Source organism: Saccopteryx leptura, chromosome 6 (assembly GCF_036850995.1).
Source record: "Saccopteryx leptura isolate mSacLep1 chromosome 6, mSacLep1_pri_phased_curated, whole genome shotgun sequence".
Taxonomy (NCBI): domain Eukaryota; kingdom Metazoa; phylum Chordata; class Mammalia; order Chiroptera; family Emballonuridae; genus Saccopteryx; species Saccopteryx leptura.
In genome coordinates, this window is record NC_089508.1 from 152,562,928 (window position 1) to 152,587,512 (window position 24,585).

The 24,585-nt window shown below is 53.5% G+C and overlaps 1 protein-coding gene across 6 annotated transcripts; it reads right to left on the bottom strand.

Moving 5' to 3' along the window:
- Window positions 1–3,920: 3,920 nt before the first annotated feature.
- PDLIM7 (PDZ and LIM domain 7) lies at window positions 3,921–22,839 on the bottom strand. Of its 6 annotated transcripts, none has more exons than XM_066342527.1 (14): window positions 22,758–22,839; window positions 21,674–21,780; window positions 17,233–17,384; window positions 17,123–17,153; window positions 16,591–16,709; window positions 16,187–16,207; window positions 15,797–15,933; window positions 15,632–15,668; window positions 14,592–14,653; window positions 14,205–14,442; window positions 13,059–13,239; window positions 4,602–4,722; window positions 4,398–4,513; window positions 3,921–4,246 (listed from the first exon to the last, which is right to left on the bottom strand). In XM_066342527.1, the coding sequence occupies exons 2-14, from the start codon at window positions 21,767–21,769 to the stop codon at window positions 4,160–4,162; spliced, it is 1,398 nt and encodes a 465-aa protein (XP_066198624.1). In that variant the 5' UTR covers window positions 21,770–21,780; window positions 22,758–22,839; the 3' UTR covers window positions 3,921–4,159. The 6 variants fall into 6 exon arrangements, with proteins under 6 accessions (XP_066198624.1, XP_066198620.1, XP_066198621.1 ...); XM_066342523.1 differs by having other exon boundaries at window positions 14,205–14,478; XM_066342524.1 differs by lacking the exon at window positions 22,758–22,839 and adding an exon at window positions 22,533–22,749 and having other exon boundaries at window positions 14,205–14,478.
- Between the last annotated feature and the right edge of the window lie 1,746 nt (window positions 22,840–24,585).

Here is a 24,585-nt window from a genome sequence, read left to right on the forward strand (position 1 = left end):
TGTACCTTGTGTGTGTTCCAAGGCCACACAGCACTGAGGCAGCACCAGATCACCAGATCCTGCCTCTTTTCTCTGTACTCTGGCAAACAGTTCCTTGCCCTCCACCACCTCTCCCTGCTGACTTCAAATGAGCACCAGCTGCTTTGAGCTGGAAACAACCCCTCTTTTGCTGGCTGCCTCTCCAATTGCTCACTCAGCCCCTCACAATGGGCTCTACCCCCTCAGCTGGGGAGACTGTGCTTTCCAAAGGCGCTAATGACCTCCCCTGCCTGACATAAGGACATTCCCAGTCACCTTGGCTTCCACCAACACAGCTCTTGGTCCCAGCTTTGGAACACCGCTGTCCCTGCACCACTGGTGGAGGCAGCCCAGAGGTGCAGTGAGATGCACCTCAGCCTTTTGCTCTTTGAAGCAACAGACTCAGGCCATTCTGGGGGGTGGTTCTAGACAGGCCACTTTTACCCTCTGAGCCTCAGGTCCCTCATCTGAAACTAGCCTGTAATGCAATGTATCATGTGTGTCGAGGATTGAAATAAATGTGAGTGGTTGCTCTGTGAGTCCTGGCTGAGGGGACCGTTCAGAGCAGGCATCCTGCGCTTGTTTCTACTCCCATCACGGTGCAATCCTCTTTGCAAGGTTGTCCCCAGCTCTTTGCTCTTCACTTTCCCCTCCACCCACCCGCCTTGGACCACATTCCCTTGGCAGACATCTCCCAGCTTCCTCCCTCCACTCTTCTTGGCACTCAGCTGAGTGTGAGTGGCTGCTAGTGGTCCTCCTGGCCACCGCAGCTGGCCTCCTGAGAGCTGTCTGCACCCTCTTGTCCACACTCTTCTTCCGCATCCTCACCATCCCCCCACCCCTTGTTCCTCTAACCCTGGCAGTGGCCCAGCTCTCTGCTAACTGATCTGGCAAATGTCACCTTGTTGCAAAATGCCAGGGTCTTCTGGCCTTATCTGCCTGATTGACATTGTTGGCAGGTTCTGGAAACACTCCTGCCCCACCTTGGCCACCCCACCCCAGCCACCATGCCCGTAGGCCCACACTCTTGTCCTCAGTGGCTCCTGCTTCCTGTCCAGAGCTGTGATGCTGGTGCTTCCTGGGCTCATCTCTCTTCTGTGCTGGGGCTCCAACTGCCCTCATACTGGATTTGGCCAACATTTATTTATTTTTTAATAGGATTTAAAAAAATCTTAGTTGCCGCCTGACCTGTGGTGGCACAGTGGATAAAGCGTCGACCTGGAAATGCTGAGGTTGCCGGTTCGAAACCCTGGGTTTGCCTGGTCAAGGTACATATGGGAGTTGATGCTTCCTGCTCCTCCCCCCTTCTCTCTCTCTCTGTCTCTCCTCTCTCTCTCTCTCCTTTCTAAAATGAATAAATAAAAATTAAAAAAAGAAACTTTCTTTAAAAACAAACAAAAAATCTTAGTCGCCAAAGTTAAAAAACCAAATTTCACATAAAAGCCTGACTCTCTGGACACTTGATATCTGGCCACAGCTCGACATTACCACGAGGCAGCCCTTGGTTGAGGCTGAGGGCTGCCAGGAGAAGGCTCCCCCCAGAGGACTCCCAGCAGCTTTCACCATTGGCCCCTGTGATCTTGCTTGCTTGTATCCATGGAAACCAAGAGTGGACTGAGAGCTTTATGGTTTGAGAAGTGGGAGAGAGTACATACACTTCACTGTGGAAGTTAAAGATACCGTTTAATATGCTACAGATATCACCTGGCCTGTGGTGGTGCAGTGGATAAAGTGTCTACCTGGAACGCTGAGATCGCCAGTTTAAAACCCTGGCCTTGCCCTGGCCGGTTGGCTCAGTGGTAGAGCGTCGGCCTAGTGTGCGGAGGACCCGGGTTCGATTCCCCGCCAGGGCACACAGGAGAAGCGCCCATTTGCTTCTCCACCCCTCCACCACGCTTTCCTCTCTGTTTCTCTCTTCCCCTCCCACAGCCAAGGCTCCATTGGAGCAAAGATGGCCCTGGTGCTGGGGATGGCTCTGTGGCCTCTGCCTCAGGCGCTAGAGTGGCTCTGGTCGCAACATGGCAACGCCCAGGATGGGCAGAGCGTCGCCCCTGGTGGGCGTGCCGGGTGGATCCTGGTCGGGCGCATGCGGGAGTCTATCTCTCCCTGTTTCCAGCTTCAGAAAAATGAAAAAAAAACAAAAACAAAAAACCCTGGCCTTGCCTGGTCAAGGCATATATGGAAGTTAATGCTTCCTGCTCCTCCTCCCTTCTCTCTCCTCTCTAAAAAATAAATACTTTAATATGCTACAGATATCTATGTTGAAAGAAAACCAAATCCCACCTGCTTTCCTCTTGGTGTGACCTGACTGGGTCCAGGTCCCAGCCCGCCATAGGTACAAACACAAGTATCTGTGATAACTGTTCAGACCTGTCCCCAGTTCATTCCAAAATGGAATCCGAGGGGAACCCAGATTTGAATCTTTGACTGTTGCCTGAATTTGTCTCCTAAATGTTCCATTGGCCCCTCACTCAGTCTTTCAACACTCACTGGCCATCCATGACGTGCCAGGCATTGTTCTAGGCTCCGACACTTAAAATAACACAGGAGCCCTGCACTCATTCCCAGTGCCCTCAAGAGACCACAACAGACCCTTCTCTTCTCTCAAAGGGAATGGGCCCAAGCTGTTGAGAATGCCAACAACTTCAGATGTTCATGCCAGGGAGCCTGTAGGACAGGTGGTCACGCACACGCTGAGTTGTCCTGGCCTAGTTTGGGCCCTCCTTTCAATCTCTCTGCAGTCTAGGATTGGGACAGGAGAAATGACAGTCCCCCTAGAGTGGTGAAGGGCAGCAGTAAGCAAGAGCCACTACACAGATAGGGCCAACACCAAAGTCTCCAGGTGTCACAGTACCAGGCAGAAGTAAGCTTCCCAGAAGGGCACTCTCTAGTGAATGGTACTCAGTGCCAGCCAGTCCCGGGACAGTACACAGTCTCAGACCCACTGCCAGCCTAGATTATGGCTCAGTGGCTGTGCGAACTTGGACAGGCCTCCTAACCTTCCATTTATAAAATAGAGTAATTGGCCTGACCTGTGGTGGCACAGTGGATAAAGCGTCAACCTGGAAATGCTGAGGTTGCCGGTTCGAAACCCTGGGCTTGCCTGGTCAAGGAACATATGGGAGTTGATGCTTCCAGCTCCTCCCCCCCTCCTGTCTCTCCTCTCTAAAATGAATTTAAAAAAGTAATAAGAGTAACTGCAGACACCACACAGGATTGGTGGGTCACATGAAATGAGGTAAGCAATGGTTGGTACATCCCAGGTGCCTATCAGACTTGACCGCCTTACTCTCTGCTTCCCTCTTCCCTGGGGCCCCCACTCTAGGCTCCCTAGGACCTGTCCACTGGTCCCATCTCTGGCATGTCACTTTCTGCTCCTTCCTTCCATGGACCCCTCCCTCTCTCGCAGTCTCCTTCCCTCTGTTCACCCTACTTACAGCCCAGGCTCTTTCTACAAGTCTAACCTGGTTGCTTCACTATTTCAAACTCTTCTGTGCCCTGACTTTCCACAGCACCCAACCCCCACTCTGCCCTCAAGAGGCAATGCCAGCTTCTCAGCTTGACGCTACAACCTCCCAGGGCCTGGCACAACTTTCTCCCACCCCACCGTTCTCTGCCTCAGCTCTCCAGCAGAAGGATGGCAGGTGGGAACTCTGGGTCCCATCTCTGTAGATCCATCTCAACTCCTTTGACACCAGGCCAGACCAGGCTCCCTCTACTTCTGTGGGGGTCTGGGCCCAGCACATGGGATCCCCCTTCCTCTCCTGCTGTCCAAGAGTCCTTGTCCCTATCAAAAGGGCCACACCAGGATGGTCAGCCGTAGAAGAAACAGCTTAATCTCTGCCTTGCTATGTGCCTCAAACCCCACCATTCCTGATGCGTAGGGGAAATCACACGCAGCACACAGTTGGATACAGGTTTATTGTGGCACTGGGTGTGAAGAGGAGCTGGTGTGGCCAGCACCGTGTGCGATGGTGGTGCAGGGGGTGGGGGGAAGAATGGGAGTGAGGCAGGGCCCAGAGACCCTCAGGCTCGGGCCAGGGTGACCTGTGCCAGCCCTATCCAGAAATCTGGTGGGATGACTCCAGAATCAGTGAACCCTCCGGCAGGGCAGGGCAAGGCAGCAGTGGGCTGGAAGGGCTCACACGTGGGAGAAGGCGTGGCTCTTGCAAAGGGGCTTGTCCTTCTTGGAGTAGAAAGTCTTTCCTTCCAGGTTGATTTGACATATCTGGGGACAGCCAAGGTCCAGTCATTTGGGTTTGGGGTTATTAGGAGAGACCCCTTCCCAATCTCTCATGAATCCCAGAGGCAGGTAGAGAGGGGGCTAGCGAAGAACACAGGGTTCTGGGGGTGGAACTTGAGTTGGAGGGGGCACTCACTGCGCACACAAAGCATGTGTCATGCCAGCTGAAGCCCAGGGCCTCCAGGAAGCGGTCCCCAGCATCGATCTTGAAGTCACAACCTCGGCATTTTGTACCAAACATCTTCTCATAATCTAGGAGGATTGGAGGCAGGGAGGAAGGAGCTGGGCTCTCCCCTGCTTTGGCTGTACCCCTTGCCTGGCCCTGCTCCTTACAGCTTACCTCGCTCGCAGTAGGGTGCCCCTTCTTCCATGTAGAAGGCCCTGTTCCGAATGGGTGTCTTGCAGGCTGCACAGGTGAAGCAATGCACGTGCCAGGTCATCTTCAGAGCATGCATGATTTCCTGGGAGGAGGTGACAGTCACCTGGCAGCTCAGCCCCACTCCTGTCCAGAGTGTGGGACACAGGGAAACTGGCCTTGGGCCCATTTCCCCCAGTAAACATTACATTTGCACACCGACCCTCCCACCTGTCTCCAACCTTGAGTGCTCCTGGTGATGTCCATGATGCCCTAGACTTGGTCTAATGCTCAGCTCCCAATCTGCACCCCAAACCTGCTCCTCCCACAGCTTCCCCATCTCCTTTTTTTTTTTTTTACAGGGACAGAGAGAGGAAAAGATAGAAACAGAGAGAGATGAGAAGCATCAATCATCAGTTTTTCGTTGCAACACCTTACTTGTTCATTCTTTCTTTCTCATATGTGCCTTGACTTGCCGGCCTTCAGCAGACCGAGCAACCTCTTGCTCAAGCCAGTGACCTTGGGTCCAAGCTGGTGAGCTTTTGCTCAAACCAGATGAACCCACGCTCAAGCTGCCGACCTCAGGGTCTCAAACCTGGGTCCTCTGCATCCCAGTCTGATGCTCTATCCACTGCGCCAGAGCCTGGTCAGGCTCCCACCTCCACTTTTAGCAAATCTTTCTACCTGCAGAGGCCAAATTCCCCTCCTATCTCATACCCTGTATCAGGTCCACCAGAAAATCCTGTTGGGTCCACTGAAGATGTATCCAGGTTCTGACCACTTCTCAGTCTCCCTGATACAGGCTGTGAGCCTCAGATGTCTCTGGCCTGGGTGACCCCATAAAACCAGACTTCAAGTTCTTCCCCTTGCTCCTACAGACTGACGTCAACCTATTTTGGGCAGCATCCTTTCTGCTTGAATCCCTGCCTCGAATCCACATATCCAGCCTCTGTCCCTATGCTTCTCCTACATGGCCTCTTGCCTGTGGTCAACGCACCAGGCACACTATCTTGGGGCTTCACACCAGCTGTCCCCTCTGCCCCTGATATCTGCAAGGCTCAGCCCTCACCTCCTTCAAGTTTCTGCTCCAATGTCACCTCCAGGCCCTAGCCACGTGCTCAGTGAATCAAGCATCAACCCAGCATGCCAGAGGTCACGGGTTCAACCCCAGGTCAGGGCACATAAAAGCAGCAATCAATGAGTGCACAAATGGCACAACTAAGTGAAATGAGTCAATGCTTCTCTCTCTCTCAAATCAATGGAAAGATTAAAAAAAAAAGTCACCTCCACAAAAGGCCCACTCTGACAAGTTTATACTTCAACCTGCCTTCACAAAACCTGTAACTGTGCTTTTTTTGGTTCATGTTTTTCTTTTAATTTTTTAAATTTTCATAAAATATTTATTGATTGATTTTAGCAAGAGAGAAAGGGAGAGTGAGAGACAGAAACATCCGTCTCTTTCTATATGTGCCCTGACTGAGGATTGAACCGGCAACCTTTGTGCTTTGGGACAATACTCTGAGCTCTCCAGCCAGGGCACATTTTTCTTACTAAGGTACTACCAGATAATTTGCCCATTACCTCTGTTGCTTATCACCTGCCTCTCCCTGCTCCTTTCTACTCAAATGAAAGGTCCAGGAGGGTATGCCACCAGAGCCTGGCCCTGGGGGCGACCAACAAGTGCTGTGAGTTGAGGGGGAAACAGAGACTCACAGTGGAACAGCCCCAGGACCCTCCAGCCAACCACGACAGCAGCATTCTAGTGTGGAGTGGCGGGCAGTATAGAGTGAGAGGGGCCAAATCTGTGGATTGACCCTTGCTTCTTCGCTGGGTGACTTGGCTGTCAGCTTTTCCTCAACCCTTGGTTCCTTCCTTTGTGAACTGGGAACCTAGCTCCAGCCTTGGCAAGGTTGTTGCAAGGATGACCCAACATTTGAAGCTGGGAATTCCACAGCCACTGTCTGTCAGGGACGAGGGGCACACATGGGCATGGTGGGGACTATGTCGTGGGCGGGGGAGGGGGGGGAAGTACCTGTACTGCCTGTAGGGGCAGTGCTGACCAGTTCATTCTGGAATGCCCATAAGGCTCATGTTAAAATCTATGTGTTAAAGTGAAATTTCATCTTTATTTATCGATTTATTTATTTCATATCTATTTCATTAATTTTAGATAAAGGGAGAGAGGGACGCAGAAATATCAATCTGTTCCTGTATGTGCCCTGACCTGGGATTGATCTGGCAAACTCTATGCTTTAGGATGATGTTCTAATTAGCTGAGCTATTCAGCCAGGGCTAAAGTAAAATTTGATTTTTATTTTATCATTATTTTTAGGTGAGAAGAGGGGAGATAGAGACAGACTCCTGCATGCGCAACAACTGGGATCTACCCAGCAACCTTGTCTAGGGCCGATGCTTGATACTGAGCTATTTTTAGCACCTGATGCTGATGCACTCCAACAGAGCTATCCTCAGCACTCAGGGCCACACTTGAACTAATCAAACCACTGGTTGGGGAAGGGAACAGGGAGAGAAGAGGGGTGGGGGTGGGGATTGATACAGATGATTGGTTCTCTGTGTGCCCTGACTGGGAATTGAACCAGGGACATCCATACAACAGGCCAACACTTTACCTACTGAGCCACTGGCCAGGGCTGAAATTTGATTTTTTTTTTTTTTTTGTATCTTTCTGAAGCTGCGCCTGACTGGGATCCACCCGGGACACCCACCAGGCTAATTTCTACAAGTTGTTTTTTTTTTTTTTAATTTTTTTTAATTTATTTTTTACAGAGACAGAGAGTGAGTCAGAGAGAGGGATAGAGAAGGACAGACAGGAACGGAGAGAGATGAGAAGCATCATTATTAGTTTTTCATTGCGCATTGCAACACCTTAGTTGTTCATTGATTGCTTTCTCATATGTGCCTTGACCATGGGGGTACAGCAGACCAAGTAACCCCTTGCTGGAGCCAGCAACCTTGGGTTCAAGCTGGTGGGCTTTTTGCTCAAACCAGATGAGCCCGCGCTCAAGCTGGCGACCTCGGGGTCTCGAACCTGGGTCCTCTGCATCCCAGTCCGACGCTCTATCCACTGCGCCACCGCCTGGTCAGGCTAATTTCTACAAGTTTTAAGTTCAACTTGGAGGCCACTTCCATCCAGTCCTTCAAGTGTTTACTGACCACTTAAAACCATATCAAGCCTGACCAGGCGGTGGCGCAGTGAATAGAGCATCAGACTGGGATGCAGAGGACCCAGGTTCAAGACCCCGAGGTCGCCAGCTTGAGCTCATCTGGTTTGAGCAAAAGCCCACCAGCTTGAACCCAAGGCCGCTGGCTCGAGCAAGGGGTTACTCGATCTGCTGAAGACCCGCAGTCAAGGCACATATGAGAAAGCAATCAATGAACAACTAAGGTGTTGCAATGTGCAATGAAAAACTAATGATTGATGCTTCTCATCTCTCTCCGTTCCTGTCTGTCTGTCCCTGTCTAACCCTCTCTCTGACTCACTCTCTGTTTCTGTAAAAAAAAATAAATAAATAAATATTTTTTTAAAAAACCATATCAACACAGCCTAACCAAGTGGTGGCGCAGTGGATAGAGCGTCGGACTGGGATGCAGACGACCCAGGTTCGAGACCCCAAGATCGCCACTTGAGCACGGGCTCATCTGGTTTGAGCAAAAGCTCACCAGCTTGAACCCAAGGTTGCTGGCTCCAGCAAGGGGTTACTTGGTCTGCTGAAGGCCCGCAGTCAAGGAACGTATGAGAAAGCAATCAATGAACAACTAAGGTGTTGCAATGCGCAATAAAAAACTAATGATTGATGCTTCTCATTTCTCTCCGTTCCTGTCTGTCTGTCCCTATCTAGCCCTCTCTCTGACTCACTGTCTCTGTAAAAAAGTAAATAAATAAAAATAAAATAAAATAAAAAACAAAAAAAACCATATCAACACAATAAACTTAAGCTTTTTAATTAAAAGAAAAAGTGTTTACTGACCACTTCTGTATGTATGCAATGTAAAGTATAAACCAAACAGCCCTGGTCCCAGCCCATGCTCACCCCAGAGAAGACAGTGGGGGGCAGTGAATCTACCATGCGGGGCCTGGTCTGGCAGGAAGGGTGGGCAACAGGATAGAAATATTTGAGTCCCAGATGAGAAGGGATGAGGTAGAGAGTGATCAGGAGCACCCCTGCCAGAGGAGGGCCTGTACACAGAGGGGCTGAGGAGAGGGGAAACACCTAGAGCTGGATTCCCGGGGAGAGGGGCTGGTGGTAAGCGGTGAGCCAGAGAGCATGGGGTCCCAATATGTCCCCCCACCTCCAGAGCTTCCTTCCAACTCTGCTGACACAGTCTGACTGCCCTGCATCTCTCCCAGCTCTCCAGTTCTGAACACAGGCAGTCTCCGTGCTGGGCATGGGCAGGGCACAGAGCCCATGGTAAGGTGGGCAGGTCAGCCTTCCATTCCCACTTCAAGGGGGAGGGTGCACCCTACGGTCAGTCAGGCCCTGGAATGCCTGCAAGAGGGGAAGCTGAGGCCACAGGGTCACTCTGTGGAACTGCTCTGTGCCAGGGCATCAGAGACTGCTCCAGGACCCAGGAGCCAGCCAGTCCTGAGCCTGAGCCCCTTATCTGTGGCTTGGGTGACAAACCTGCCAAGGCACTGGAGTGTCGGGAGGGCAGGACAAGAGTGCAGGGTAACGCAGGCAGAACAGCAGGGCCCCGAGGTGTAGGAAGGAGTTCCTAGGATCCAACCCATTCTTCTAGAAGAGTCCAGTAAGGTGTGGCCTAGGATGGCAGGGAAATGCCTGTGATCTTCAGCAAAATTCTCTCACCTCTAAGGGAATAACCAAACTGAGTTCGTAGTATGATTGCGAAGCTGGACGCCTACACATAGGAAGTGCCGCACACGAACTGTTGCTGTAATGATGAAACTATAAGAATGTCCATTCTGGCCTGACCTGTGGTGGCACAGTGGATAAAGCGTCGACCTGGAAATGCTGAGGTCGCCGGTTTGAAACCCTGGGCTTGCCTGGTCAAGGCACATATGGGAGTTGATGCTTCCTGCTCCTCCCCCCTTCTCTCTCTCTCTCTCTCTCTCCTCTCTCTCTCTCCTTTCTAAAATGAATAAAAATAAATAAAAAAGAACGTCCATTCTCCCGTCTAATGATGGATCCTCCACTTTTTGCTGGACACATGGCTGCCCAAAACAGACTATGTTTCCCAGCCTCTCTTATAGCTCAGTGAGGTCCTATGACTCAGTTCTGGCCAACAGGATTGGAAGCAGAGGACTGGGTGGCAGCATCTTGTCATGATGGTTGCCATGGGCCTTCCTCCCCTTCCAACTTCTCGCTGGTTGGAAGGTGGAGATTTTGGTTGAGGCCCAAAAACCATGGATGGTAAACGGTAAGCAAGCCTGTGCTGAGAATGGCTGAGCAACAAGATACAGGAGCCTAGAACCATCCACAAGTCCCAGACCACCCACCTCTGGACTTTCCAGGTTGGAAAATAAGTTGCCATCATTTTCAATTTTCTACCATCTGCGGTCAAGGTAATTCTGACTGATAAGAGCATCACCATAGAACTCTGTCTACATCTGGCAGCTCTGTCTCTAGATCCAAAAACAAGAAGTATCAGTGACAAGAGCCCAAGCTGGAGTCAACCGGGCCTGAGGCTGTTTCCAGCTTGGTCCTCCCTCTGTGTGCAGCCCTGGGGAGTCTCTATCCCTCTCTGGACTTTAGTTTCCATACATGCGCAACAGTAACCCTCTTAGCTTGTCATCTCTGCCTCTTCTGCACCCGTTTGCCTGGCTCTGCCCTCAACCCAACACCTTTGCCATTCCCCTCCCCAGTATGAACTCCTGGAGACAGGACATACACTTGTTTCTCCATAAGGTGTCCCCAGCATGGGGTATACGGCCTATATTTAACAAAGAGAACGAATGGAGAAAGGCAGATTGCCACCACTCCTAGCCATAACATGCACTGACCTAAGTCCCAAGTCAGCTCCGATAGGAGCTCAGCTGTGCTGCAGGAAACCTGGCCAGGCTGTGCTGCATGTGGAGCCTCAGTGGAAAGATGAGGATTTTGAATCACAAGTTTTGAGTCTGAACTTCTCTGGCTTTGCACTCAATAGTCCTGTGTCTTTCAAGCTCATCTTGCAGAAGCTTCATTTCTCTCATACATTAGGGGTACAGATACTGTGGATCTGTCTCTTAAAAGACTGTCTACTACTCCCTTTTCTTTTGGTTTCCTCTCTCTGGGTTTGCCCCTTGGCCCAGGTGCTCAGAGGGCAACAACAGCTCTAACCACTGAGTAAAGATGCATGTTCCTGGTTTGTTTGTTTGTTTGTTTTTTAAAGAGACAAGAGAGAAGGATAGACAGGGACAGACAGACAGAAATGGAGAGATGAGAAGCATCAATCATTAGTTTTTCGTTGCACGTTGCAACACCTTAGTTGTTCGTTGATTGCTTTTTCATATGTGCCTTGACTGGGGGGCTACAACAGACCGAGTAACCCCTTGCTTGAGCCAGCGACCTTGGGCTCAAGCTGGTGAGCTTTTGCTCAAACCAAATAAGCCTGCGCTCAAGCTGGCGACCTCGGGGTCTCAAACCTGGGTCTTCCACATCCCAGTCTGACGGTCTATCCACTGCGCCATCGCCTGGTCAGGTGGTTTTTTTTCCTTAGTTAAAGGCAAAACCTTGCCTGGCCTTTGGTGGTGCAGTGGATAGAGCGTCAACTACTGGAATGCTGAGGTCACCAGTTCAAAACCCTGGGCTTGCCCTGTCAAGGAACATATGATAAGTAATCAATGAACTACTAAAGTGAAGCAACTATGAGTTGATACTTCTCATCCCCCCACCCTCTCTCCTCTCTCTGGGAAAATAAAATCTTAAAAATAAGCCTGATCAGGCGGTGGCGCAATGGATAGAGCACTGGACTGGGAAGCGGAGGACCCAGGTTTGAGACCCCGAGGTCGCCAGCTTGAGCGCAGGCTCATCTGGTTTGAGCAAAGCTCACCAGCTTGGACCCAAGCGCTGGCTTAAGCAAGGGGTTACTCAGTCTGCTGTAGCCCCACGGTCAAGGAGCATATGAGAAAGCAATCAATGAACAACTCTAAGGTGTTGCAATGAAAAACTGATGATTGATACTTCTCATCTCTCTGTTCCTGTCTGTCTGTCCCTATCTATCCTTCTCTCTGACTCTGTCTCTGTAAAAAAAAAAAAAAATCTTAAAAAAAAAAAGCCTGACTAGGTGGTGGTGCAATGGATAGAGTGTTGGACTGGGATGCAGAAGAACGAGGTTGGAAACCCTAAGGTTACCAGATTGAGCGTGGGCTCACTAGCTTGAGCATGGGATCATAGACATGACCCCATGGTCGCTAGCTTGAAGCCCAAGGTTGCTGGCTTGAGTAAGGGGTCACTCACTCTGCTGCAGCCCCTTGGTCAAGATACATATGAGAAAGCAATCACTAAACAACTGAGGTGCCACAACAAAGAATTGGTGCTTCTCATCTCTCTCCCTTCCTGTTTGTCCCTATCTATTCCTCTGTCCAAAAAAAGGAATAAAACCTTAAAAATATAAAAAGATAAAACCTCATTAAAAGAATACCATTTGCCCCTTCTGCCTCCTTCCTCTCTGCAGCAAGAATTAAGGCTGGGGACTTGCAAAGTCATCTGGCAACCATGATAGGATAAGCTTGGAAACAAAGGTCTATAAGCTAAGGATTTTGGAGCAAAAATCCAAGAAAAGCCTAAAGGCATCCTTCAGCTGCTGTTCCAGGCCTGGAAGTCTTATGATTGAAGTAGAACACCTTGTGCTTAAATCTCTGCAGTGGGGTTTTCTGTCACCAGTTAATGCAATGCCACTGGCACAGCAGCCACCACTGTTTGAACCTGACCCGCACTTACTGCACTTCTTTGGGGAACCAATTCTCCCTTACTCTCAGCCAACTCTTGCTCCAGGGTGGGCATCACCCAGGCCATGCCAATCAGAGACACTGGGCTCAGGTCAGAGGTGGGCATGTGATGCAAGCCAGGCTGGTGAGCAGCAGCACTAGTGCTCTTGATGCATCACCTGGCCCAGAAGTGAAGCTCTCGTTCACTCTGCAGCACTACGCTGGGGAGCAGTAACCTGGAGCCACTGTGGCTCAGGGAACAGCAAGCTGGGAATGAAGCCAAAAGTGAAAACAGAGGCAAGTAGTAGTCTTGATGACCTTGGGACCTGCCGTCACTAGGCCTGGAGTTTGTACCCCTTGGGCTTAACAATTATTTGAGCCAATACACTCCTATTCAAGCTCTTTTGAGTAGAATTCTGATCACACTGTTAAGAGGATCCTGGCTAATGCAAAGTGAGGACAAGAGAGCAGCCCCTTAAAGGACTCACAAAGGGAGAGCCCGTCGATGCTGACGGGCAGACAGACTTGCCCACCCACCCACCGACCCCACTCACGCCTGTGATCTTTTTCTTGCACTTGGCACAGCTGGGTGCATAACGCATGTCATAGCAGGGTGGACAGAAGATGGCACCCTTCTCCTCGAAGAAGCCGCCCTCTTCCAGGACCGTCTCACACTGGCTGCACACAAACTCCTCGGGGTGGTATGCATGGCCCAGTGCCACCAGGTAGCGGCCCCTGAGGGGGAGACGAGGGCAGTGAGAAGGAGTATATGCAAATGAGGCAGGAGTTCCTGGCCTGAGCCAAGAGGGTTTATTGAATACCTATTATGAAGCCTCGAGGGGAAAGTTCATTCTCCCCATTTCCCAAAGGAAGAAAACAGACTTGAGAGGTAACTTGCCTCTGGTCACACACAGTGACAGTAATGAAGCTGAGTGGCTTTGACGGATGAAGGAGTAGTGCAGTGCTCTCACAGGAAGCAGGGTTACACTGGGCAGGCTACTGACTTGGGTCCAATGAGATGAACCCAAGGAACCGGGGCCCTGGAGGGCAGGAGGCCCAGAATGCCCCCGAGTTCTGAAGACCAGTGGATAACCTGAGCCAACCCTGGTGCCCACCCTGTCCTGCTTGTCTGCCCTGTCTGGCTTGGGGAGGGGTCCACAGGTCCCAGATAAATGGGCATGTCCTATATGGTGTCAGAGTTGACAGGAGTCAAGAGCAAGGACAGAGCTAGGAACTAGGAAGCCTCTAGAATCTGGGACACTGACTCGGGGGGGGTGGGGGATCTGTGACCCTGTTGGGCCCCAGGGAGCAGCACAGATAAGCAAGAGCCCGTAGCATGTCTGCTGAGAGCAGAGGCACACTGAGCAAGCAGGAGGGAGACAGGTAGTGGGGCTGGGAGGGGAGGCCCTGTGCCTGAGCAGCTCGTGTACAGGTGTAGCTCTGACGTGCTGCTGGCACTTCCTCCACTTTACAGGGAAATCACTGCTAAAGGCTGATGTGGGGGGCAAGTGAGGCAAGATTAAGAATCTAAGGACCCAGACCAGGTCCCTACCACCATTCCAAGTGGGAACTGAATCCTCATCCTTGTGCAGCGGCAGCTAGTGAGTGGGGAGACAGATGCAGGAGCAGCAGTCAGAAAGACACCAGAACCCGGCGACAGGAAGGGAAGGCCAGGGTAGGAAAGAAAAATGGCCACCCACCGAATGACCTTGTGGCACTGGTGGCACACAGGAGTCTTGCCATTGCTGCCACTGCCCCCTCCTGCGCCTCCTCCGGCAGCCGCCTGCACGATGGAGGTGCGGTTCTGCAGTGGCGTGGGTGTGGCAGGCTGGCTGTGCCGGGTCATCACCGTGCTTGTCTTATCCGGGGCATAGCGCTCAGCAAAGGCAGGGTCCACAGCCCAGGGTGGGCGGCTGGTGGGGCTGGGTATCGTAGGGCCTGCCAGGGCCAAGGAAAGTGGCTCCGGGGGGGGTGCTGAGAGACCCACAAAAACAGGGAATAGAGCCCAGGGCAGCTTGGAAGGACCCACCACCCCCATATCCCTGGAGGCTACCCACCCTTCCCCAGACCCAACCCCCCTCTCTCACCAGGCCAGGGTTCCTGGGGTGTAGCTGAAGCTGGGACTGGGGCTCCTGTCCTGGGCACCTGGCTGCAAGATCTGCCATTCAAGGCACTGCACCGCTGGGTCTCCTAACAAGACCCCACCCCCCAACCTGGTCCTGTAGGTCCCATGGGAGATGCCTGGGCATGAGAGCTGCTGGGCTGGACTCCAGGTCCCACTGTGAGAGGGGTGGGTAAGGCAGCTCCAAGCCAGCTTCTAGCAAGCTCATCTGTTATACAGGTCTGGGGGTGGAGCAGAGTTCTTGCTTCTGGGGCAGCCCTTGGGACTCCCTCATCCCCGAGATCCAGCTCTGATAGTAGGGTCCTGGAGGAGGTATCTCCCCTTGTCAGATACCACCTACTGCTGAGACCTAGACTGGCAGGGCCCACATTGGGTCTAAACCACCTAATACCCCACACCCAAACACAAAGCAAGCTCACAAAGACAGAAGATAGAGGCAGAGAAAACAGGACCAAGAGTGTTTATTTCCATGCCCAAGCCAGCACAGACCTGGCAGTCAGCAGTACCAGAGGGCAAAGAGGGAAGGCAGTGGCAGGCAAAACCAGACCCTGTGCCAGGCGGGCGGTCAGGACCAGGACAGCAGGAGGCGCAGTCCAAGGGCAGAAAAGGGGTGGGTCAGGTGGGCAAAAGCTGGAGGTACCAAGGGTGCCCTCAGCAGGAGAAAGAGAGAGAAAGGCAGAGAGAACAGCTGGCTGGCCAGCACAGGTCTATGACTGCACGTTGAGCACGTGGGCAGAGCGCTGGTGGTGCCAGTCCCGGAGGCGGGTGTAGCGTGGGCTCTGTAGCTCCAGGACATACTTTTCCCTGAAGGGCAGAGAGAGGAGGAGGAGGAAGTGGAAGGAAGGAGAGAAGGAAGGAAGGAAGGGAAGAAGGGAGGAAGGAGGGGAGGAAAGAAGAAACGAGAATGGTGAACTCTGGCTGGGACCCACAGGAGCAGACACAGGATGGCTGCTGGAATGGGAGAGGCAGGAGATGAGAAAGAGGGGCTGGGGCCTGTCCTTTTACCTTGACTTCTTCAGGTGCTCCTCATCTGGGTCTTGCACTGAGAAGGCAGAAACAGGCTTTGACCAAGAGAGGACAGGAGGCCATCCCAGACCTGAGCTCTGGCTGATTCCAGGCCCAGGCCGGAGGCCAGGAACAGAGTCTGCCCTTCCCTGGCCTGCCACTTACTGAACTCGGTGCCTGTGAGGTGGGCAAGGATGCGGAAGGAACGGGACTGGCCTGTCCCAGGTCGCGGCCGCCAGTCCTCTGTGTCCTCCACTAGCCGCTGTTTGCTGGCATCTGGGACCAGAGGTCTGAGCGGCTGTCTGTGGGGAGGGTGTGGCTCAGAACCTCATGTTAGGGGTGGGTAGTGGGGCAGCCCCTCCCTGGAATCCATACATGGAGGCTATGGTGATGGGATAGTGGGGAAGGGCAAGGCCAGAACTTTGCTTGGTGGACGAGGAGGTAGATAAGTGAGAGGGGGAAGGAGGGCAATCAGGGTGAGGGAGCCAGGGTGGGGAGGGGCCACCTCCCAGACGCCAACAGGAAGGAAGAAAGGGACAAGCAGAGGGAGCTCACTGACTTGTCAGGGGTCTGCACCTGTGAAGGAAATAGACAGATGGGACAGATAAAGGAAAAAAGGGACAGACACATGGGAAGAAAGATGGCAAGGGGTCAGCGTGGCCAGGGGTGAGGCTGCACTGAGTGTCTAGGGCTCAGTGGGCTCAACATCACACCCACCCCACCTTCGGGGACTGGTGATGTAGGGCCTGGGCCTGTCCTGACTGGCTGGGACTTCCCAGGAGGGTAGTGCCAGGGCAGGAACTGCAGCACTCTAGGGCTCTAGGAGCCCTGAACCTGCAGCCCCCGCCCCTGCCGCCAGGGGTCATTGATGCACAGTGCCAGCAGGGCTGGGGTGCAGAGCAGACAGAACAGCAGCTGGTAGACATAGCGTGGGCGGTGGGCGGGCAGGACCGACATACCCATTTTGCTGCGGGCTGCTGTCAGCGGGTGGGGGCGCCCCAAAGGGTCGCGCTGTCTTGTTGAGGGAAGCGCTGGGTGCAAAGGTGTACCGCGGGGGGTCCGCTGCAGGGGCCGTGGCCTGGGCGGAGACAGAGCCCAGCAGGGGCAGGGGAGAGGCCTGGGCCAGAGCTGGGGAGAGGGGTGCCCCCTCTGGTGCAGAGAGGACAGCCATGCTCCAGCCCTGCCCCTACACATCTGGATGAGGCTTTGGGGGAAGGATGACTCGGGTTTCAAGGGGCCCATTTGGGAGCAATGATTTCAGCACGTGAGCTCAGTCAGCAGCATAGGCCCACAAAGGCAGTGTGGACAGGCAAGCAGACGTGTGTGGTCTGACCTTGCAGCAGCCCCAACCCAGATCCCAGTGCCTCATACTCTCCCGGGCTCCGACTTCCACCCTTTACTCCAAAGACAGGGGTAGCAGAACCACCGTGGCTGTGAAGGGAGTCCAGTTCTGCCCCACTGCCACCCAGATGATCCGGCTCCATTGCCTACCTTCCGCGGTTTGCTCTGAGCCGGCTGGGCCCTGGAGGAAAACAGGAAGGGATGACAGAGGGCCTGGCCCAAGGGCACCCCACCAGTTGGGTGGGCCAGAGTCCGCATACCTGCTGAGACCCAAGCTGAGGCGCTCCCCACAGGCTCGGATCTTGTTCTGAGCTTCAATGTGCGTGAGGCCTCCAGCATTCTCGCCATCAATACTCAGCACCCAGTCACCAACAGCCACCCCAGCCAGTGCAGCTTTGCCTCCAGGAGTGAGCTGTGTAGAGTGGGGGGCCACCAGGATGCAAGACTATACACCAAACTGAGGCCAACAGTCGTCAGCCTGCCTAAGCAGCCTCACTTCCAGAACCCAGAGGCATCTTTATTCAGCATGTTCTGGCCAGCTGCTGGATACTAAAGCAGTCTGGGAGGGGCAGGACTCACCTGAACTTCACAATCACTCCAATCACCCAGCTTATTTAGTTCCTGATCTCCATGACCCTCCCCACAGTCCAGAAACTGCCATGATGTCAACAAGCAGCCATTCTCAGGGCAAACCCCAAGTTTCTCAGCCCCAATTAGCCTCTTGCCCAGGCTGTTCTATCCACCAGACATGCCCTCTGGCTTATACATGTGGCAAGCTCCTCCCCGATCCTTTGAGTGCTCCCGCTGACCTCTTACACTCACAGTGCCCTGTGCTGGGGCCACCTCCAGGGATCTGCCAGGAACCCTGGAGAGCCAGGAATATGTTCCATCATCTCCAGGTTCCCAGTGAACAATGCCTGCCTGAAAGGGGCCCTCAGTGTCAGCTGTGGCTTCATGGCTCTAAACGAGTGTCACCCAAGCCTTCAATTGCCACTCACCCTCCCCCCAGTCTTCTGGGCTCTGGTTGGAGATCCCAGGTTATTGTGGCAAGTGAGATAATAGCAGGGTGGAAGGAATGGCTAACACCAGTGTGAGCTAAGATCATCAGGGATGACTTCTAGGAAGTGGTGGGCCTTGGTGATTGCAGTGATATGTGCTGCCCAGAGGGTAAGAGTCCACTTATGAAGGCCTCAAAGACCAGGGAAAGGAATCAGGACTAGACCTTGAGGTTAAAGAGGTGCCATTAGCAGTTTGAAGGCCTAGGGCAGGGGTTGGGAACCTATGGCTAGCGAGCCAGATGTGGCTCTTTTGATGGCTGCACCTGGCTGGCAGATAAATCTTTAATAAAAAATAATGTTACGCCTGACCAGGAGGTGGCGCAGTGGATAGAGCATCGGACTGGGATGCGGAAGGACCCAGGTTTGAGACCCCGAGGTCGCAAGCTTGAGTGCAGACTCATCTGGTTTGAGCAAAGCTCACCAGCTTGGACCCAAGGTCGCTGGCTCAAGCAAGGGTCTGCTGAAGGCCCACGGTCAAGGCACATATGAGAAAGCAATCAATGAACAACTAAGGTGTTGCAACGTGCAATGAAAAACTAATGATTGATGCTTCTCATCTCTCTCCATTCCTGTCTGTCTGTCCCTGTCTATCCCTCTCTCTGACTCAATCTCTGTCTCTGTAATAAATAAATAAATAAAATAATGTTAAAAATATAAAACATTCTCATGTATTACAATCCATTCATTTCCTACTGCTCACGTTCATGGTTGCGGGTGGCTGGAGCCAATCATAGCTGTCCTCCGGGACAACACCAAATTTTTATTGGATAATGAGTTACGTAGACGGGTCGTTGTATGGCGCTCACGGAATTACATTTTAAAATATGTGGCGTTCATGGCTCTCTCAGCCAAAAAGGTTCCCGACCCCTGGCCTAGGGTATGGTTATTTCTCAGGTCCCTGATAGAACAGGCCCTGACAAACCCCACTGGGTCCTCCCAGCCCTCTGATCCAGCAGCAGCCACTCAGGCAGAAAGCGTACTGCTGTTCATGGGTCTAAGCTCCCAGGACTGCCCAGCCAGCTGACAAAGGGTCTAACAATGAGCAGACTTCTGTAGGAAAGTGTTAGAAGGGAGATTCACACTTCACAGCTGGGGTGGTGGGGTTGGGAGGTATAGCCTGCCCAAAGCCCCAGAGGCTCCTTAGGCATGTGGGTGCACAGACTGAGTTAAAGCAGGGAGAGGAGAGGTTAGAGAGACCAGATGCAAAAACTGACAACAGTGGGGCAAGAAGGAAGAAATGGGTTTGAAGGCTCTACTTCATACATGGGCATAGGCTGGAAGGGTAAGGCACTGAGTGGCTCCTTCTTCATCTGCTATACATACAGCTTACATTTATTGAGTACCTCATACTGCCACATACCAACAATGAATCCTCCAACAACCCTGTGGAATTGAGTCTGGGATAATATCCATTTTACACATGGGAAAACAGAGAGGTTAAGTAACTTGCCTCAAGCTGCCCAGCTAGCAAGAGGTAGAGCCAGTACCCTGATCCTAAGGCTCCATTATACCAGGTCACCTCTGCTGAGTCCCAACTCAGAGATCAGATCACCTGGAAAGACAACCTGACACACCCTGGCTGGATTTAGAGCCTGAATCCTCTATCTCACCTTAGTTCAATCCAACTCCTTACAAATGGGCATAGGGAAGTGACGCCCTTGAGGGAAAGTGACTTACTCAAGGTCACAGTGAGTCAGTAGAAACCTGGGCCAGCCACTCCCCACCCACAGGGCTGGTTCTTGGAAGGTGTGGGCTGGGTCTGAGATGGGGGTCTTGGGACAGGCAGGAGAAGCTGACTCCCAGGGGTGTGGAGTTGGGACAACTTCCTTCCTAGGAGTGGAAGTGAGGAGGGCAGGAAGTACAAGAGGGACAGAGGAGTGGTGAGAGAAGTGGAGAGAAAAGCAGGATAGCTGGGAGGGCAGGAAGGGCGCAGGGGATGGCTGGAAAAAGGAGGCCAGAGGGACCAAGGGGAAAAAAGCCAGGGGGCTGGACACTGCATGGGGTGAGGGGTGAGTCAGCCTGAGGGCTCCACTGAGCAGCCCAACCCCCCCAGTACCAGACGTTACCTCATCTCCCAGGCCTGGGCCCAAAGCCAGACCTAGCCCCTCCTCCCTCATCCCTCCATGCTGGGGTCAGGGGAAAGGGAGAGGGCTGCCCCAGCTCATAAAAAACCACCCCACCCACCCACTAGGGCCCAGGTCCAACTCCAAGGCTGGGCTTAGCTGGTGTATCCACCCACATGCTGGGGCTGCTGACAAGGAAGCCAAAAGTGCCCCCAACAGGCCACATCTGAAAGTCCATCCTCCAGGCTACAATGTTGCCCATCCCTACCTATGAAGAAACAGACTCAGACACCAGCTAAGGCCTAAGGCTCCTGCTACACTAGCCAGCACTTTCCCAGGGAGAAGATGAAGGGGAAGTTTTCATGGATGGCTAGGCTTAGGTGGGTGTGTATGGTAGGAGGACCACTGCTCTTAGCTGCCCTGCCAGCAGAGCAGTTTCAAGGGGAAACTGGTCCCTGGGAAAGACAGTGACTGCCTCCCTGCCCTGGCCACCAAGCCCAACTCCCACAGACAGACTCTGCCTTGCAGACCCTCTCAAGCTGGGCAGTGCCCAGACAACCTTCTATCCCCATCCAGGCTCTGCTTGTCCTGAGCTTCCTGCCAACAGCTGCCTGCCCACTGGGTGCCTGGGTGGGCCTCTTTGGACAGGCAGATTCAGCACAGGAATTCCCCACCCCCTCATAACTCATAACCTCTAGACCACAGTCAGAGACACCAGTCCAAGGGCCGGCCTCACTGACTCTGGGCAAGTAGTTTGTTCTCTGTATCCCATAACTGACCCTACCGCTGGACCTATGGCCTAGTGATCACCAGCTAAGGCATCATCAATGGAGTTCAGGGGTCTAGGCCTACACCAGCCATTTGCAGCCCTGCAGACTCTAGCCACCAGTTGACCATCCCAGTGTGGGCCTGCATTCTTGGGCTTATAAGGCAATTCCCTTGCCACAGGGAGGAGCCAGCCCCCAGCTCCACCCCTACCAGGGCAGGCTCTCAAGGGTTGAAGTCAGAGTTCCAGAGCCCATTCCACACCCACTTGGGGTCAAATGCTACTGCATCCTGAATGGGACCAGTGGATGGGAATGGAGGTCCTCACATAGGCTGGAGACCAGTGGATGGGAATGGAGGTCCTCACAACACCTCACACCCTCAAAAACAGCAGCCTGAATTCCAATCCCTGGTTGGCCACAGAATCTTGGAAGGAGCCCTACGACCTCTCCTGAGTTCCCTCATTTGGAAAAACAGGATAATGGTTATTCCCTGGGTGGCAATGAAGTTGTAGTGGGATCCTGCAGTCAGAGTGCCCTGCCTGGGTCCTGGTTATCCTCAAACAGCTTAGATACTTCCTGGAGACCTCAGCCTCCCCTCCTGCAGAATGGGCACTCCTTGCAGTGCTGGGGAAGTGTGGAGGATCCTCTCTCACCATCCATCTAGTTAGTAGTCCTTGTGGCAGGTGCCCCCATCCCCTCTGGACCTGGACACTTTCTGGTCTATTGGCTCTGGCTCAGCCTCCTCCCATCACCCACGGGAGACCTGAGCACCCAAAGACTCCTGGGGAAGCCCTTCCCCCAACCTAGGCTCACCCGGGAGATGGAGAGGGGAACATTGAAATCCTTGCCCCCCTGCAGCCGAAAGCCCCAAGGGGCTGGTCCCTCCAGCACAACCTTGAAGGAATCCATGGTGCCTGCTCCTGAGAGGAGAGAAAGGTGAGTAACCCACATGGTAGTGCAGGTAGATGCAACTCGGGACACCAGTCTTGGGTTGGTGCTAGGCAGGCACGGGCAGTGCTGAGCGCATCCAAGCCACCGGCAGGCATGCACCTTTTCAGGTGTGGCTGGGCTACTGACCGGAGGATGTCAGTTTGGAAAGACAGGGACAACCCGCCTCTTCCAGGAACTGGGAGAGTGAGGAAAGAGTCCGCATCAATGCTTGAGGTTCTTTGCATCCACGAGTGGGCCAGAGAGCTAAAGTGGCACGACCTCCACCCAAGCCAGCTTTGAGTCTGGGACGGCGGGGTGAGTCAGGGGCCGGCGCTCCTCTCCCCCGCCCCCAGGTCCCGGCAGGCAGGCCGCGGCTGGAGCCTGCTCGGACTATATAAGGCGTGTAAACTGACACTGTGCAGAGAGCCAGCGGAGGGAGTACCCGGGGGCTCGGGACTTGAGGGGGAGGGGTGGGGAAGGAGGCGGCTGGAGCTGGTCCTAGCCATTTCGGGACCGGTCGAGGCTGCTAGGGGCCATGGCGGGACCCCTAGACACTGGGGAAGGGCGGCGGCGGGGGCGCAACCCCTGCAGAGATCGGTGGAGGTTGGGACCCCAAAGCATGGCCAGGAAGGGAGATTCATCCTTGGAGCCCAGTGGAAGTGGTGCGTACCACACAGGCCTACTACCACACAGAGGTGACTCAGTTTCCCCCTGGATCCCCCGCCCGGGCCCCATACTACACCGTGACCGGGTCCCGGACGCAAGAAGCAGCGCAGGCGCCAATCCGCCCAGCCACAGCCGGCTTCGCCACAGGAAGGCGGAGGCGGGGTCGGTGGCAGGGACAAGAGCCCCGGCCCGCGAGAGAAAGCCCAGCGCTGGCCACGGTCCCTAATGCCCTCTGTAGTCTCTAGCGGCCCCCTTCGCCCTGCCTGGCCCAGCCCCAGACGCCCCTCGTAGTCGCCTGTACCTTTCTTTGCCCCGCCGGAGCGCTGCTCCGCAGCGGGCTCCAGGGAGCCGCCTCGGAATCGGCCGCCGCGCTCTGGCCCCGCCCCCACGCCGCCGTCTTCTTTGGGGCCGCGGAAAGGGGCGGTGCCTGAGGCCACGCCCCAGAAGTGTCACGCCTACGAGCGGCCTCTATCCTCTTGGGAAGCCCCACCCAATTCTTCCGCCCTGCCCAATCACGATGTCCGGTCGCGCTTTGCGCTGGAAAGTACGGCTTGCCCAAGTCCCCTCCAAGGGGCAGGGCCGGGGCGGGGTTTGGGTTTCTCGACGCCTCTCGCTCAGCTGCTTGCGCCTCCTGCTGGCCCAGTGAAAAGAAGCAGCCTTCGAAAACAATTGTTTCTGGACCTTTATTTCCTCTTCAGAAAAATGGGACAATAATACTCATCTGGCAGGGCTCTGGCTGGGTAGCTCAGTTGGTTAGAGCATCATCCCAATATGCCAAGGTTATGAGAAACAACCAATGCATGCATAAATAAGTGGAGCAACAAATCAATCTTTCTCCCTTCCTTTCTCTCTAATATCAGTAAATAAAAATGTTTTAAAAATACCCACCTCACAGGGCCGCTGTGAGAACAGGCATTGTTTGGCTTAAGGTTCAGACACCCGCTGCTCCAGAATTTCTAAATTGGAGGGACTCGTGGGGAACATATATCGAAGTGGGGTTAGTGGAGGAGGAAATAGGGGAGTTTAAAACTAGGTTTGCAAAACACTGACTATGGAAGGCAGAATATAATGGCAGGAGTGAATGGAAATGGAGAGGGCCCTTGGCTGGACCCTGAGCCTGACCTGTGGCCCTGCCCTCACTCCCACTCCCTGACTCTGGGGCAGTCTGTAGCACGCTGCACCGCGACCGTGTCTCAGCGTGTACCCGGTTCTGTTGAAACGGGCTATGTACCCATAGCAGATCGTGCCTCCACATGTCAGTCCCCACTTTGCACCCCCCACCTCTGCCCGCCCCACCTCAGCGTAGGTAGAGGGAAATTTAACAGGGATGGAGTGTGCGGGTGAGTGAATAGGTGTCTACCCCTTAGTTACTTCTAGGACATGGCTGCTGCTGTTCACCCCTCGGTCATCATCACATTGGCCTTTTCTGCAGCATTCCCCTCACTGCACAAACTGCTCCAAGAGTCTCATGTTTAAAGAAATCCTCTCTTGCCTGACCAAGTGGTGGCGCAGTGGATAGAGCGTGGACCTGGGACACTGAGGACACAGGTTGGAAACCCTGAGTCTTGGACTTGAGTGCAGGATCACCAGCTTGAGATCTAGGATCAGACACATGACCCCAAGGTCGGTGGCTTGAGCCCAAAGGTCGCTGGCTTGGACAAGGGGTAACTGTCTGGGCTGGAGCCTCTCTTTACCCCCTGCCTCAAGGCACATATGAGAAGCAACAATGAACAACTAACAGTGCTGCAACTACAAGTTGATTCTTTTGATTCTTCTCATCTCTCTCCCTTCCTGTCAAGAGAGAGAGAGAGAGAGAGAGAGATCCTCTCTTGACCCCACCTCCCTCTCCAGCTATGGTTCTTTTATTCTACTCCCCTTGAGAGTGAAATTCCTTGAAGGAGTTATCTGTGGCCCTGTCTCAACTTGCTTTCCTCCCGTTCTCTCTTGAGCTCATACCAGTCAGGCTCTTGTTTCCCCAGTCCTCTGAATGAATTCCTTCTTTTCAAGGTCTCCAATGACCTATGGGTTATCAAATCAATAATGCCTTCTCAGCTTTCCTCTGACCCTGCCTAGGAGCACTCCAAGCACACTCCCTCTCCCCCTGGCTTCATGCCTCCTTCTGTCCTATT